The sequence below is a fragment of the Marmota monax genome, unplaced genomic scaffold (genome assembly GCF_021218885.2).
Source record: "Marmota monax isolate L192 unplaced genomic scaffold, Marmota_monax_Labrador192_F-V1.1 WCK01_AAM20220418_F8-fsc00014, whole genome shotgun sequence".
Classification (NCBI taxonomy): domain Eukaryota; kingdom Metazoa; phylum Chordata; class Mammalia; order Rodentia; family Sciuridae; genus Marmota; species Marmota monax.
Window position 1 is genome coordinate 15907478 of NW_026695222.1, and position 17448 is coordinate 15924925.

General features: G+C 46.3%; 1 protein-coding gene across 2 annotated transcripts in view; it reads right to left on the minus strand.

The window, feature by feature from the left end:
* The window catches only part of Trpc4ap (transient receptor potential cation channel subfamily C member 4 associated protein), a 78094-nt gene that overhangs the window by 955 nt on the left and 59691 nt on the right, over positions 1 to 17448 (minus strand). Inside the window, exons 9-18 of one of the 2 annotated variants that reach the window (XM_046432992.2) lie at positions 17281 to 17423; positions 11297 to 11428; positions 9323 to 9381; positions 6804 to 6905; positions 5392 to 5475; positions 4251 to 4341; positions 3233 to 3373; positions 2449 to 2557; positions 1035 to 1147; positions 133 to 339 (exon numbers count right to left, since the gene is read on the minus strand). In XM_046432992.2, coding sequence (XP_046288948.1) covers positions 133 to 339; positions 1035 to 1147; positions 2449 to 2557; positions 3233 to 3373; positions 4251 to 4341; positions 5392 to 5475; positions 6804 to 6905; positions 9323 to 9381; positions 11297 to 11428; positions 17281 to 17423 — 1181 coding nt within the window. Of the gene's footprint in view, positions 1 to 132; positions 340 to 1034; positions 1148 to 2448; positions 2558 to 3232; positions 3374 to 4250; positions 4342 to 5391; positions 5476 to 6803; positions 6906 to 9322; positions 9382 to 11296; positions 11429 to 17280; position 17448 lie in introns of both variants that reach the window. The other variant, XM_046432991.2, reaches the window with a different exon arrangement.

The window sequence follows — 17448 nt, forward strand, 5'->3', positions numbered from 1 at the left end:
CCACAGGGAGGGCCTTGGTAAGGGGACAAAAAGCCTGCCCCACATCCTGGCCAGGAACTGTGCCCTGGATGCCCCTCACAGGCCCTGGGTCTGCATGCCCACCACCCACACACTCGGAGGTGGAACACTCACATTTTCCAGGCAGGTGCTATCCTTGTCCTTGTGCAGGTAATGCTGCTGCCAAAAGCGCAGCAGGTTGTGGAAGTTGTTCAGCAGGAAGCCGGGATACTTCTTGCTGTGCTCCATGCGTTGCAACAACCGTAGGTATAAGGGCAGCCGCTCTTTCCGCCGGGCCAGCATCAGGATCACCAGGCTGGTGTTGAGGCAGCTGACGTTCTCCTGCAAAGCCAAAGGCAGCTGAGCTGGGTGCATGCCAGCAGTCCCAGCGCCCTCTGGTGAACCTGCAGAGCCATGGGTCTCCCCCTTGGAGAGCCGCCCCTTCCCAAGCATGTTCCTATTCCCCATGCCCACCCTTATGGCAGCAACATCTATGCTCATCTAGATCTCAGCTTGAACATCACCTCTTCTGGAAACTTTAATCACCTGGCAGGGATGGGTCTGCATACTAGGTGCAAATGTCTCACTTTAGAACCTACATTACACACTTAGACTGTGTGCCCAGCTTCCCTGCATTTGTTAGATGACAGAACAAAAGAACCGCCTCTGACAGGTACTTGTATAGCCCACATTTTGGAAAACAGGTGTGAAGCTTGGAGAAGGGAAAGCCACATTACACTGAGGGAGTTGAGGGCAATCTGGTCCAATTCCACAGCTGGCATAGCTAGAGGGGTGTAGATGTGGGATGCTGGGGAAGAGCACTGGAATGGGAGTCAACAGAACATTGTGCCAGTCTTGACTGTGCCCTGCAAGTCAACTGATCTCAGGCCCTTTTTGTAAACTGGGGCACTGGGCAAAGCCCTGGGAAGAGATGCACTTCTAGAGTGAGGGTGGGAGAAGCAAATATGCTGCACTCCAGGAAGAGGGAAATGGGTTCTAGTCTCCTTCTCTGATTGCCCATCTGTGGGGCCTCTCACCTGGGTCAGCGTCTGCACGTGGATGATGTTGATGAGGCGGAAGAGAAAGGACATCTGGGTGGGCACCTGGGATATATAGGCAAGCAGGCGGCACTCGGACAGGACCTCAGCCACTGTGGAGGGAGGCACAGGTGTAGCAGCAGGCTCAGGTCCAGTGGCCAGGCCACCTATGCCTCTGCTTGAGCTCCTGTTGGGTTCTGGCACTGCAACCAGTAGCCTCTCACCAGAATAGCTACAAGAAAAGCTGCTGGAGCAGCTGTTCCACCACCTGGCTAAACTAAGCCTGTGTTCTCAGAACCCCATCTGGTCCTTCAGAACGACGCTCAGAAGTAGCCCTGCTCCCCAGCCTGTGGCACCTCTCCACAAGACAGTGTGCATCCACAGGAAAGTAGAACCATGGTCTACTTAAAAAAAAAAAAAAAGAAAAAAGAAAAAAGAAAACCAGTGAAGGAAAGTTGAGATCATTTCAAAGCTCCTAACTTGACTGGCTTCCCATATAGCTCTCACATGTCCCTGACCACTGTCAAGGTCACAGTACACATGAGCACTGAGCAAATAGCAACCCACACTATGGGGTGAGGGGTACAATGGTTGACTGTACCAAAGTCCATGTAGCCATTCCCCTAAAACAGATCCTTCAGGGGCAGAAATAGGAGGCAAATGGCTAAATTACCAAATGACCAGGATGCTGTTTTGTTTTTTGGGTGATACTGAGGGTTGAACCTAGGACCTCTTATTTATTAGGCAAGTGCTCGACCACTGAGCTACACCCCTATCCCTTTTTATTTTGAGACAGGGTTTTGCTAAGTTGCGCAGGCTGGCCTTGAATTTGTGATCCTTTGCCTCAGTATCCTACGTAGCTGAGATTACAGGTGTGCACCACTACCCCCAGCACCAGGAAGCTTCTTGCTATCAATGATAGTGACTATGACAAGGGACAACTGTCTTTTTTTTGGAGGATATGCTCACAAATTTCTCAGAATCTGCTGGACACCACAAACTCTCCTAGGAAAAGCACATGTATGCACATAATCATAAACATGTGCATGGTGCACACAATTCTAGGTGAGACCCACCCCAGCTACATCTCACCCCACCACTCCACACACACAATCAGGGAGACAATGAAAAGGGGTCCCACTCACCCCATCCCAGAAGATAAAGGTGGGTTTTTTTTTTTTTTTTTTTACATTTTGCTGGCAATAATGGCTTTTCTCCCGTATCAAAGTGTTGTACATGCTCATCAAATGAAACACCCAACAGTGAAAAGTCAAAGCAGCTGAGCCAATCAGTCAAGCACTTTATGTCTGGGGCAACTGCTTCAATCATCCCATCACCTGGCTGGAGGCCAGGTGACTAGCCCCAGTGCAGTCACACTGCACCCATTTGCTTTGGAACCCTGGCTTTTCCTCACCTTTCATGTCCACCTGGTTTTCAAATCGGTCCAGTGACAGAGTGACACAGCGTACTAACATGTTGGAGTCTACCAGGGAACTGTTGATCTGCTTCAGGAACACCTGGAACTAGAGCGGAGATGGCACTCAGGAGAGGCAGTGGTTGCTGGCCAAGCTGGTTGTGGCCCAGGGTGAGCAGTCACCACCACAGACATCAGCAACCCTCTCTCCCAGCTCTGCTGCTTTTTAGACAGGCAACCTGAGTGACTTGCTCTCCCCACCTGCTGCTAAGATTCTGGGACACTTCCCAGTGATTCTGCACTGAGGGTGCTGGCTCCTCTCAATTCTACTTCAACTAGTCTCAGCTGGGTTTGTCACGCTCCAGAGAGCCTAACACTCCAGGCCCAGTACTCTGTGCTGGGCCTCCCACTGTAGCACCCACACCTCACACCATGTCTGGGGGCCACCCAGCACCCTGGCTCCTCCAGGCCATACCTCCAGAAGGCCTCGCTTTAGCAGGAACATCTGGTCTGCATAGGAGGTGGTCCCTTGGAGGAAATTCTCCACAGCTTGTGCTTGCCAAAACCTGTGACCCATTCTCACCCCCCAACCCCAAAGCAGCAGTGGATTTTATCCCTGTGTTCCAAGGTCTGCGACACAGTAAGTACTAGTGAACATTTGCTGAAGACTCCCATTGAATCCCAACACTCTCCACCTAAAAACCCACACCTGGAGACTGGTGGATCAGGGATCCAAGATAACTTGGGGTAACACAGCCAACTCCATAGAACAGAGGAGTCTCACCTTTGCATCAGTGTTGATGTATTTATTGAATCTCTTGAATGCATCTACATTGAACTTCATCAGCTCCCCCAGGAGGTCAAAGTAGCTCTGGAGCACATCCCTCGATTTGCACTCACTGTCCACAATGCAGTACAGGATGTGCTGGGGTGAGGAGGGGACACAGTGAAGGTGTGGATAGGGCTGCCCCACACTAGTCTCCCGCTGGGGACTGGCATGGCAGTTCTACAGGATGTATGGCCCTGTGTAGATTCTCTCTGAGGATGCTGGTGGTTCCAAGGACAGGACCAGGCTGACACACCTCACCAGGAGGGGGCTAGTTGGGCATGTGGCACTTGCTTGCTCACAGCTAAAGCCTCTGACCTGCCCTGTAGTCACCAACATAGCCAGAGCTCTCCAGCTCCTGGGCAGCAGAGTTGTCTCCAGATCTAACACTGGCCATTGCCCTAACACTGAGGCCAGAGTTTAAGGGCACAGAGCATGTTTTGACTCCATGGATTATCTTTGTGTTTATAAATGAAACTATTTAAAATTTATACCAAAATCAATGAATTTTTATCAAAAACATAAAGCTAACTCTTTGATAAAGTTTTCTATGACAAACTTAATATTTTCTTGAAGTTATGATTTGGGTCAATACAACTTCTTTTCCATATGGATTTTATAATTCATAGTTTCTTGTCCATATCAATTTTTAAAGACCAATTATAACTGGCCATTAACTCAATGAAGAAAAATTAACTTTTAGCCAAAATCAAAATATCCTCAGGGTCAAAAGGCTTTGCTGATAACTCTAGACTCTTACCCTCCTGCACAGTCACACCCCAAGTACTGGCATCAACACTGAAGCACCCATGGGGAACCCACCAACAGAAACCCAGGGCAAACAGTGGGGCGATCTACACTGGCATTTTAAAATGCTGAGATTTGGTCTGCCCTGATGAACTGTTTAGGGCTCAGGACAGAAGAGCAATATGTGGGGCTGGGGGCCACCCAGCACCCTGGCTCCTCCAGGCCATACCTCCAGAAGGCCTCGCTTCAGCAGGAACATCTGGTCTGCATAGGAGGTGGTCCCTCGGAGGAAACTCTCCACAGCTCGTGCTTGCCAAAACCTGCGACCCAAATGTTGACCCAGATCCAGGTAGCTAAGGCTGCCCTCTCCTGGCCCCAGTTCAGTTCTCCCAGGGTTTGGGAGATGTTTACTGACTTCTTATTTATTTAACAGACATTTACTGAAATATCTACCAGAGCCTCACCCTAGGCTCTGGGGATACAGCAGTGACCAAGGGAATCCTTATTCTCATAGAGTTGACAGCTCAATGAGAAACAGTCTTCTATATGGGTCTGTCTGGAAGAAGTTGTATCACAGAGAAAGTAGTATCAAGGAACAAAGAGTCAGCTGTTCCAGCAAGTCCCATGTGAAAACACTCTAGGCTCTGCCCTTTCAGAATGGGAGGACATCAGAACTAGGGGCCAAGAATGGGTGTGGAAAGCACAAGAGTATGTGCAGACAGGCCACTGAGCCTGGTCTAGAGGACAGATGGCAGATGTTAACCAAGTGGCCCAGAGGGCTCAGCTGGGATTCAAGATAGGAAGTCTGGATAAGGAAGATTGGGTGACAGGGTCCCCCTTGTGGTGGAGCCTACTGACAGTTTCACACCCAGACCTACTAGAATTCCTCCTGCATACATCTTTCAAGACTCCTCTGGGAGGGGTCTGGGAATTCTGAGCAGGCATGTCTGTGCCCACCCTTGCCAGCACCCAGCAGGGGAAGGGCTTTTTTTTTTTTGCTCCCACAGCTCCTGGCTCCATTCCTTTCCATGTTGCATGGAAATGAGTTTCTTTTCATGCCTGTTCCCCACAACCCCAGGGAATGCCACATTAGCAGGGTCTGTGTCCTATTTCTTTCCCTCTTTCCAGCATCAGCACAGAAGAGGTGCTTGGCAAATAAATGCTCAGTCAGTTCTTTCCAGGCCCTGCAGGAGGGCAGTACTGACCTGCTGAGTCACATAAGGCCAGATGACAGTCAAGCCACCTTCCCCCCAACAGTGATCACATTTTAAACGTGGATACTGGGGACTAAAGGTGGTGTTTCTAACCATTTGGGAAACACTTGTCTCTTGGGCCCCTTAGGAGTGACAGGTACCTATCCTCAGGCTCACCTGAAAGAAGACTCGGCTGGCTCCTTCTTCATGACCTGCAGCAGACGAGTTAACAAGCCCCTCTTCCCATCACACACCAGACTCCTGAAATAAAATAGCAGTGGTGGCAGATGTGAGAGGTTAACAAGGTCCTTGGGGCTGGGTCACTCCACTGGTTTAGATGAGTGGGGTAAAAAAAAAAAAAGGGATGTTTCCAAGTTTGCAGGGTGCTCTCCTGCTCTACCTGGGTCTGGAGGCCTCAGAGACTCCTGTGATAATCAGCTCAACAGCCAAGGGCATTTCCACTGCACCTCAGGCCAGCTTGCCCTTCCAAGACCTGCTGGTGAGAAGCCTGAGGCACATCCAGAGCCAGATGGGGCTAAGAACTGCTAGAGGCAGGGTCTTTTACATCACAAGTGGGTCTGAGGCCATGACAGAACCTGCCAGATAGAGCAAAGTCCATGCCAACAGGGTGGGGCCTAGGTCCTCTCTGCCCCAGGTTCAGTTCTATCTGGGCTGTGGATAAGTACCCATGCCTTCAGGCTTGGCTTCTGATATATGAAGGAAAGGTGGTAGGTGAGGAAATGACTCCAGTCATTGTCGGGGGAAAAGATGGCCAAGTTGGCAAGGGTCTGGACCCTTCAACTCCCTCTTCAAATAAATTTATCCCTATAGACATCAGGGTAGGGCCCCAAGTCCAACTTGACCTGAATGAGTTCTGCCCTTCGATCCCTTCACTACAAGACTGGGAAGTCATGGCTCCATCTACTAAAAAAGGTCCACCCTATTCTGGCTCCTATGACTCTTATTACCCAGCTCCCAAAGACAGGCAAACAAAGTATAAAAGGATGTAACTCTTGGGGCTGAGGATGTGGCTCAAGCGGTAGCGCGCTCGCCTGGCATGCGTGTGGCCCAGGTTCGATCGTCAGCACCACATACAAATAAAGATGTTGTGTCCGCCGAAAACTAAAAAATAAATATTAAAATTCTCTCTCTCTCTCCTAAAAAAAAAAAAAGGAGTTAACTCTTGCAGGGGCTGGAGGGGGGCTTCTGTTTGCCCTGCTTGGCCAGCTGCCATTAGGCAGGAAAGGTCCACATCAGCTTGAGTGCACACATGCATGTGATAAGAGGAGGGCAGAACACAGATGCCCTTTGGCAGGTGACTTCTTAGAGCCTTTGTCCCACATTTGTAAAGAGGAGGTGATGAGGGCACTCTCTTCTAGGGCTGATGTGAAGATACAGAAAATGCAGGAAGCCTGAGGAAGTGCCAGGCACAAAGTAACTCTTGGAACATTTCCATGTGGATTTTACAATTCATGAGTTCTTGCCGTATCTCGCTGAACAAGACAGGGTGAGTGGGCACACCTGTGAGCCGAGGCACACTGGCAGCCAGCCGGAGGAATGTGGCTAAAGCCGTAGTCGCCTACACTCACCTGTCGGTGTTGAGGACGGCTTCCACTTCGGGGATGTTGGCCTTGAGGGAGATAGCACTGAGTTCATTCAGCTCCTGGTTGTTGAGTAGCAGGTATTTATTCCTTAAACAAAAGGGTTTCAGGGGTGAAGGATAGAAGCTGGGGCTGCCCATCAGCACTGTGCCAGTGCAGAAAGCCTCTTGCCCACTTCCTGTAGGGAGAGGGAAGCTGAGAACCCACCAGGTGCCTCCCATACGGGACCTTCACCCCTGAGTGGCATTCTGAAGGAGGGCATTTCAGCCCCACCTGTCTGCCACAACACTATTGAGGCCCCTTCCCTTAGGAGCTCTTGGCTTTCCTGTTGCCCACTGAACCTTTCTATTTGATTTCTCGAGACCACTGCACCTAGCAGTTATACCTGCTGCAGCATTCCCAGAGGCCAATCAAGAAAAGGCCTGGCCAGTGGTCACACACCTCCCTCTCCTTCTCATCCAGCCTGTCCTCACCCAAGGCCAGTACACAGTGCTAGCTTCCTAATCAGTCCTGCAGGAATCAAGTTTTCACACAGCTCCCACAGAAGCCTTCAGAAAAGACTCTGACCCTAGCGCTGATTTAACACTCCCTGTCTTCCCACTGCTTTAACACACATAGTATCCAGGGCCATGAATGTGCCCCACAGGCCCTGTGCAGCCTAGTCACTGACCACCTCCATGATTGCATGTATGCAGAGCCTCCTCTATCTGGTTACCCTGATTTTCCTAGCCATGCCACACTTCCTCCAGCAGGGGCTTCTGCATGGGGAGGGCACCTGGCCCAACCATGCACCCTCCTGTGCTCTGTCTTCATGCCATTTACTATTGACCTTGCAGGCCTCAGCTGACAAGTTATTTCTGCAGGGAAGAATTCCCAAGCACTGGCTGGCCAGACAGGACTCCTTCCTGCCAACAATCCCCTCCAGACTCATGCTCCTTCCCTCCCAAATAAAATGTCCATTGGTCACCATACATCCATTCACTAGTGATGTTCTCTGATTAATGTCCAACCCCTTCCCAACCTATATTCTTCATGACAGGTGCCATGGCTGTTTTCATTCATCACACTGATCCCTGCACACAAGTGCTGATTTAAGAGTCTGATGAAAACTAGGAACTCACTTTCCTCAAACCAAACTAAACCCAAACCATACACTTTTGTAACCCATCAGTGCCTTCAGTCAAAGCAGCTCTCCCAGGGGATGCTCACACATGATGAGAGGGAAGTTGTAAAGTAAAGGCCCGTGGGTCACATTTGTCCTTTGGCAAATGTTACTTATACAATGTTCTAAAAGAATTTAAACCAAAATTTAAAAATGAGAATTTGATCCCTAGCTTGGAAACAAACAAACAAAATACCAGGGCCTTTTACATAAATCTTTGTTTGTTTGTTTTTTGTCCCAGGGATTGACTTCAGGGGCATTCTACCACTGAAATACATCCCCATCCCTTTTTACTATTTATTTTTAAAATTATTTATTTATTTTGATGGTGCTAGAGATCGAACCCAGAGAGTCACACATGGTAGGCAAGAACCCTACCACTGAGCTACACCTCTGGCCCCTCTTTTTACTTTTTATCTTGAGACAGGGTCTTGCTAAGTGGTTGAGGCTGGACTCAAACTTGTGAACCTCCTCCCTCAGGCTCCCAAGTCACGGGATAACAGATTTGCACAACTGTGCTCAGTTTTCACATAAATCTTAACCTTTGGCTTTCCTTGAGGGAAAAACCCAAAGGCAGCAACGGTGTTCTCTGTATATGCACAGCTGCTGGGGCTGAATGGCAGCCTGTCATTCTAGTTCACCAAGTTCGCCATCCTAATGCTAACTAACTAAGGTCAAGAGTTAACTGCTATTCCTTCCTCCTTTTCACTGTTTTCCTTGTAGCAGAAAATAATTTTCCTGTACATTTCCCATCAAAGGTTGAAAAATAGAAAATGAGAGGGCAGAATATATATCAAGAAAAATGGGGGTCTGGGCAGTAGTTCAATGGTAGAAGCTTGCCTAGCGCATGCAAACAAACAAAATACCAGGACCTTTTACATAAAAGCCCTGGGTTTGATCTTCAGCACCATATAAAAAGAAAGAAAGAAAGAAAAAAAATCTTAAAAAAAAAAAAAAAAGAAAGAAAAATGGGGAAAGTACAAGGTGAAAAATCCCCTTGTGTCCAATCTGCCAGCTTTGCCTGAGTTTTCAAGAGAACACATCAGTGGAAAGATGTGTTGTTTCCAAGGGTAGAAAGGGGTCAGTAATTTCTGTCTCTAGAGTGGCTGAAGGAAAACTCTGCACCTGGTGAGACAAACAGCAACTCATACTGCAGGGTCAAAGATGTGCACTTGGTAATATGGAGGTAACAGTGGGCTCCCACCATCTCCCATGTCCTCCTCCTGAGCAGAGAGTCGTCCATTGGTCACCATAGGAGAAAGAGAGAGAGAAGCCTTTGGGAGACAGCTGACGATTCTCTGTGCAAGGACACATATATGTACTTACTCATGGTGTGTGTACTTACTCATGGTGGTCGCTGAAACTCTGGAGAAGCCTCAAAAACTGGATCTTCAAGGTTATGTCCTAAAATAGATGTTTAAACCACAGTCATATTGTTTTAAAATAAGACAGGGCAATATCAGTCACTGTGGACCATGCCAGTGGTCCTAGATACTTGGGAGGCTAATGCAGAAGGATCACTTGAGGAGGATGTGCTGGGAGTGATATTGGCCAAATTGTATTATTATATTGTATATTGTGTGAATGTATAAATAAGTAACAACAAATTCCATCAGTATGTACAACTATAATGCACCAATTAAAAAAATGTGGAGGATGAGGTTAGGAGGAAGATCACTTGAACCCAAGAGTTTGAGACTAGTGTAGACAAAAATATAAAGACCCCTTATTAAAAACAAAGCAAAACACTCTGGTGAGACTCTGGGCATGCCACTCTGCTCTGAGCTTCTGTCCTCATCCACAATGAGAACTTTTCTTCATTAGAAAATCATCTAATCAGATCTCTACATCTAACCAATGACAAATTTAACTAATATGGACCCTTCCAGCTAAAAACATCTCACATATTTTTTAAAAATCACCAAAATACTTTTAAATGTGAGGTTAAGTTCATAAGCTAGAAAGGGAAAACTGTAGGAATGGGACATGAAGACAGGCTTGAGGCCAAGCAGAACGCCCTGGTGCTGATGCTTGGGAAGCTGAGGGCTATGTGCAGAGATGGGGGCCTACTCACACCAGAGCTCAGTTTCTAAGGCCCTGAAGTGATCAGACAGAGCCTCAGGCTTGGATCTATGGGCCAGAGAGCTGGCAAGAGTTTGGTTCTCTACCTAGGTGCAGCTGAAGGTTAGAGACTCCCAGGAGAAGTGGAAACCTGGGCTCATACTAACACTGCCAAGAATCAAATGTGAAATCTGGCCGTAGGACAGATGCACCCCGAAAGTACCTGGCAGAAGAAAGCAAAGGAGCCCTATAGAAATACTTCCAGGGCTAACGCTACACAGGTACCAGGGAAAGCAAGCCCCACTCAAGGCGGCCTCTCCACAAACATCAAGCAAAGCTCCACCCTGAGGGTCTGGAGTCCCAAATATAAGCATCATTACTTCATGAGCAATTAAAAGAGACTAAGAAGGTAAGTTACAAATAATAAAGGGAAAACATGCAAGAAAACCACAAGACAGACAATATTTACACGAACAAAGACCAAGCAGTTTTTGAAAAAGAGACAAAATAAATGCAAAACATATTCACAAGAAGTTTAAACACTCAATGGATGGACTGAAAGGCAAATCTGACAAGGCCAAAGAGAGAAATGGTAAAGGGAGTTGCACAGAGAAAAGTCCCAGAATGAAGAGGTTAGGGGGTTCTTGGCACTGGGCCTTAAAGGCTGCACAACATTTCACAGTTCCAGAGCACCTTCCCTCCCCCCATGCTGTCAGATGGGCCTCAGACCAGAGGTCAGCAGGTATGGGAGTATGATTCTCCTTTGGTAAGAAAACAGAGAGTTAGTGACTCATTCAAGCTCTCCCAATAAGCTGAGTGGCACAAAGGCTTCCTGACTCCCAGTTCAGTGTTCTGTCTCAGACACTGAGAGACATAAATAAATAAAATAAAGGTATTGTGTCCAACTACAACTAAAAAATAAATATAAAAAAAAAAAAGTGTGAGTTTTGGATTCAGACAGTCCTATGTTTACTCTTAGCTCCACCATGTGTAAACTCCGGAACCTTAAGGCAGAAGGGTGAGTCCTTGGCCTCAGAAAACTAGAGCGCCCCAAAGCTGTTTCCTGAGGTAAGGCGTTGGTGGTACCTGGTGCCCGAAGGCAAACCAATTATGGAGGATGGAATAATTGGCTTCCAATTATGGGATCATAAAATAGGACTTTCAGTTCCTTCCCTAGTCTCAAAGGGTCAGTGGCAGGTCTTGAAACAACTGTTTCTAGAAGTAAAGTCCCACTGTGTTTCCAGGGTTCCCTGCTCACCGGGCTACAGTCACAGTTCTGGTTGTGACCATGGAGGACAAGGGCAGATGCTGAATGTTTCCTCCAAATCAGTTTGTCAAACAAATTATTGAGTCCAGGGATCAGCTTGAATTCTGCAATCATTCTGTGAACCTGCATGGAATGGGAAGGGAAAACAGTAAGACAAATGTGCTTCCAAGACTTGCCAAAACCTCATACTCAGCACACACAATAATAATCTCTAGGACTAAGAAAGCAGTCAGGGCGGAGGGTTGAGATTTAAAGAAATCATCTACACATGCCCCATCCTGATCACCTGGCCACACACAGTTTTTAACTTTGCTCAGTACTGCTCATGGTAATCCTGTAAGTAACATTATGTGGAAGGTCCTATCTTAAGAGTGTGAGTTTTGGGCTGGGGTTGTGGCTCAACGGTAGAACACTCGCCTAGCATGTGTGAGGTCCTGGGTTCGATCCTCAGCACCACATATAAATAAATAAAATGAAGGTATCATGTCCTACTACGGCTAAAAAATAAATATTAAAAAAAAGTGTGAGTTTTGGATTCAGACAGTCCTGTGTTTACTCTTAGCTCCACCATGTGTAAACTCCGGAACCTTAAGAAAGTCCCTTAAATGTCGGTATCCTTGTCATAGCATTAAGATGACAATGTGGCCAGGCATGGTGGCACATACTTTAAATCCAAGCCACTTGGGAGGCTGAGACAAGAGGATAGTAAATTTGAGGACAGGCTCAGCAACTTATCAAAACCCGGTCTCAAAATAAATATAAAAAGGGCTGGGGATATAGCTCAGTGCTGAAGCATTCCTGGGTTCCACCCCTAGGATCAAAAAAGAAAAAAAATGAAAATATGCCTCATACTTTACAATGGGATACATTTCAACTGGGGCAAGATGCAAAAAGAAATTCTCCTAACCCTAGAAAAATCTGTGAAGACTTATAAAAAAGTGACCCAAGGGTGGGTCTAAAGGATTAACTAAACCTGGAAGCCAAGGAAGGAGACTATTGATTTCAACCACAAAAAAGTTTTAACATTCTGTATCATAAAACTTACAATAAGCAAAAGTCACAAGTTAAACATGACAACTGGAGAACATACACTGGTAACTCATGTCACAGGCAGAGCAAATTTCCTCTATGAGAAGTCCTATAAATCTCAGACAAAAAGACCAATCTGTAAAGCCCTTGTCTAAGCATGCATGAGGCCCTGAGTTCAATCCCTACCACCAGTGAGGGAGGGGGGGAAAAAAGACCAATCCCACAGAAAAAAGTGGATAAAGATGTAAAAAGGAGAATAGAAAAGGTTCTTTTCTATGAAAAAGGCTAACCTCACTTGAAACTAGAAATTCAAATCCCAACTGATTTTTCACATGGGCAAAGGAGACAAAATTTTATCTGACTTTGGCATGATTTTAGTGATTAAGCACCAGATACATTTATATTCTGTGGGTGAGAAATGGTATTACCTGCATAGGGAGATGATCTCTCAATATCTCTAAAAATTGTAATCATATTCCCCTTGACCAGCAATTCCACTTTTTCATTCTCAGGCAGAAACTTATAAATAATAAATGACTTATTTATATTATCGAAGAAAGCCTTATTTATAATACCAAAAAAACAAACACTTTTATCAACAGGGATTAATAGTCATACATCCACAATGAGATACAAGGCATCAGCAAAAAAAAAAAAAATCAAGGCATTTTACATGTAGTGAGTTGAACAATGGCTAATATATAACATTAAGAAAGCAAGTGGCCAGGCAAGCCAGTGGCCTGTCTCAGCCTCCCAGGTCACTGAGATTACAGACCTGGGAGGCTGAGACAGGAGGATCATAAATTTGAGGCCAGCCTCAGCAACTCAGTAATGGTCTAAGCAATTTAGTGAGACCTTGTTGCAAATTAAAAAATAAAAAGGGCCAGGATGAAGCTCAGAGGTAAAGTATCCCTGGATTCAATCCCCAGTACCAAAAAAATAAAGTGTGCACATGCTGACATGCTGTATTATTGATTGTGTAAAAAATTATTTACTTTTATAAACATACATATCTCTAGAAGGATTTACTAACAACTGGTTAAGTTACCTGTGTTATGGAAGACCCAGAAAACTGAGAAGTAGAGGGAACACAGCCTCCATTCATACTAATATATGTCAACTCTGAGGATTATTTGCTTATTAAATATCTTTACATAACATGAAACAAAGCTGTTGTTACTCCTTCTTGGGGATGTCATACAGATAAAGATGGAGACTGCATGTGAGGCCAGGAGCATAGCTCAATGTTCTGGCACCACTGCTCTGCAGGGAAGGGAAGCCCAGAGAGGCCAGCTCATGCAAGCTTGACAGAGGACACATCACCTAACTCAGGGTCTCATCCTGAGGTCTACCTCTTTCCATCCCACCATTGGCATCTCTGGGATCATCTGGGAGACCAAACCCAACAAATTACTGTCTGTGACTCCACTCTCATGGATGTCTGCAGACATAGAAGTCAAACCTTCTGGCCAGTGTGAGATGCACGGGCAGCCCAGAATCTGTCAGATTATCAGTCAGTGTGAAACGATATCTGCTTTGCTGCTCAGGCCTCCATAAAACCCAGCCTGATCTACTTTGCCTTGCTTAACGGGGTAGGGAAGTGGGGCTGACACCTATGGTGGTCACCAAGTCAAATATCTATTCCTGTTTTACTACAAAGAACCCTAAGTCCTATTCAAGTCAACTTTAAAAAAAATGTTGACAATATACTGGCCCTGAAAGTCAGGGTCTGAATGCCACACTGTCCAGACTAGAAATCCAGGCTCAAGATAAGGTGTTTGAGTGGGTAACATGAGCCTAAAATTCTAGCGACTTGGGAAGCTGAAGCAGGAGGGTCACTTGAATCCCAGAGAGTTTAAGGCCAGTCTGGGCAATGTAGTAAGACCCTGACACAAAAAATGGGGCTGGGGCTGTAGCTCAGTGGTACAGCATTTGCCTAGCATGAGTGAGGCACTGGGTTCAACCCTCAGCACCACATAAAACAAACAAACAAATAAATAAATAAATTTCAATTTACAATTAAAAAATATTTTTAAAAAAAGGGTAGGGGGGGTGGGGGGGTGGTAGGGGTATGAATCACAAAGCTGAGAAGAGATGGGCCTTCTGAGGTAGACCTGGACTTCACCTCGTCTCCTAAAAATCCAGGCCACTGGTAGGTTTGAGGTTTCTATTGTGACACTTCTCTTTTCACTTGAAAATACTAGCTTTTTCAACTGTGAGGCAAATTTTACTGGTCAATGCATCTTTCCCACTCCTAAGTCCAGCCCCTTATTTGACTCCACACTGGAATGGTAGAAAAGCAGGCAAGTGGGCAGGATAGAGTGCCACTCCACCTACAGAGATGGGTAGGGGCGGTGAGAGCCCAGGCTCAGGAGCTGGGCTTTGCTAGCTCTAGGCTTACAGGATGGCTCTGGGCAACACTCTTCTTTGACCCTGATCCCTTGATGGAAAACAGGGGATAAAGGAGCTACTGAAGGGCTCAATGAGGTAACTGTGGATAAAGCTTGTGGGATAGAAAAAAACTGACTGCTATCTTGATTATTTTCATTAGTACCAGGATAAAACTTACGGAATTTGAGGAGTCCTTCCAATCTTGTGTTTTCAACTGGCTCAAGACTAGTCAGAGAACTTGACTCAATTGTACATCAACAAGGCCATTTTAGCAGGAAGCCTTCTGTGAGGCCCAGCCAAGGAAATCGTTCCTGGGAGTACCCATTTTAGGCAGGATCCATGAATCCATGTTATAGTGCCTGGCACACAGGTACGCAGTGGGGCAGAACTCCCAGGCCATTGACATTCCCTCCCCAAGGAAGCAGTGCTATTATCATGTAGTTCACCTGAAGACCACAATGACTCTTAGCAACTTGGTGACAGGAAGGCTTAGGGAAGAGAGTGCTGCTATGCTGGGGGGACAGAGACAAGAGGCAGGGCAGTGACATTTACAATTCTGGCTCTCCCAGGGCCTGGACACTGAGTACCTTGGTATCTCAAGCACTGAGCTCTGGGAGAGTGGGTAATCACCTGCTGTATCAATTACCAAGTACCTGAAAACAGACACTGAATAACTGTCAAAGTGCCTCAAAAAAGTAAAAGCATTCAATACATGGAAGCCATCACCCTATTATTTCTTATAACACATTCCATACTGAAGGAAGAAACACCAAGGCTGTGGAAGAAAATGTGGGATCTCATCTAGTGTCCTGGTTTTACCTAATTGTATGCTGAGGACTCCCAAAGTAACTCCTCCAGCCCGACAGTCTCCCCAGTTCCAGCTACTGGTAATCCAAATGCCAGTTCCAACCACTGCCTAATTCTACCCTGTTCAAAACCAAACTCATCTTCCCTAAGCCTGCTTTAACCACCTCAAGAAATGGCAAATCTATGGGCTGGGGATGTGGCTCAAGCGGTAGCGCACTCGCCTGGCATGCATGCGGCCCGGGTTCGATCCTCAGCACCACATACAAACAAAGATGTTGTGTCCGCCGAAAACTAAAATAAATAAATAAATAAATATTAAAAAAAAAAAAAAAAAAAAAAAGAAATGGCAAATCTATTCCCAGAACCTTGGGTCATCCTTAACTCTTCCCTTCTTTTATGTCTGCATCCAAATCATCAGCAAATCCTATCTGTTCCATCTTCAAAACATATCCTTAATATATCCCCTTCCCACCAGCACACTCCAACCTGTGCTGCTCCTGGCTACCAACTCTTTGCTCAATTACAAAGGTTCCTAAGGGATCTCCTCACTCCCATTCTTGCTGACTCCCAGGCTTTCACAAAGCAGTCAGAGGGACAACTTTACTCACAGTAAAAACCAAAGTCTTTTTTAAATGGCCTATGACATCCCAATGCAAGTTGGCCCATGGTCCCTCAGCTCTCCTCTCTCACTGCCTGTCTCAGTCATCCACCCTGGCCTCTTTTCTGTTCCACCAACCTACAAGGCCCACTCCCACCTCAGGGGCACAGCTCCTCTAGTTAGTCGGCTGTCTCAGGTCAACATGCAGGCTCTCACTTGCCTCAGGACACTGCTGTTTCAAATGTTATTTTTTAAGTGAGTATTTTCCATGGGCACACTATGTGAAATTGTTCTTCATTTGTAAAATGAGGTTAACTGCATTTCTGTCATCCAGAGATAATGTGACAATCCAGCGTTTGACTCAGAGAAAGATGCATGAGGTCTATTGAATGCCTAACCTCTTAACCCAAGAAGTTTCTCCTCCCCGTCCGTATGCCTGGTTTTCTCTCTAGAAGAATGGCACAGTTAGTAGAAAAGGTCTAGTTCTCATCGATTTTGAAACTTGCGGAGCCCTCTTTCTGCCACTTCAGGTTACAGAAACTTGTTCCTTTCTTCTGCTTCAAGGATCAGGAAACCCTAGCATGTCTGGAATCTCCTGTACTTGCCCAAGTTTCATAAGTGAACACAGCTCTAAGCTCTGCCTCACTACCCTGACCCTGCATCAGATCAGCAACTCTTCCTGCACATCTACAGGGCCAGTCTTTTTTTTAAAAAACAAAACAAACAAACAAACAAAAAAAAAAACAAATTTTTAAACTTTATTTTATTCATTTATTTATTTTTATGTGGTGCTGAGGTTCAAACCCAGTGCCTCCAATATGCTAGGCAAGCACTCTACCACTGAGCCACCACCCCAGCCCTACAGGGTTTTATTTATTTATACTTTATTCTCCTCATTATTAAGGTAAGATGCCCATTTCTGATCTGGGTGCAATGCTGTCTAGAAATGCTGTCTACAGCAAGGTACCTGGAAAGACTCCAAGCTCTAGAATGATCCTGGTTTCCTTATGAGAAGGAAAACAACCCATATGCTTTGCTGGGCTAGAGTGAGTGCCATTCTAAACGAAGGCTGATGACACCCAGCATACCACAAGCCAGGCAGCATCTGCCCCTGGCTCCTCCTATTCTGGGATGCTAGGGAGGTGCCCACCTGGTTTCGCTGACGCCCCATCAGCAGCACGCAGAGGACATAGAGCACTTCCAGTTTGTACATGATCTCATGCATAATCTTCATCGACTGGGGCAGCTGGGTCCTGGCTGAAGTGTGAGGTAGCCCATTCTCCTCAGAAGTGCCTGGAGGAGGGAACACAGTGGAGGC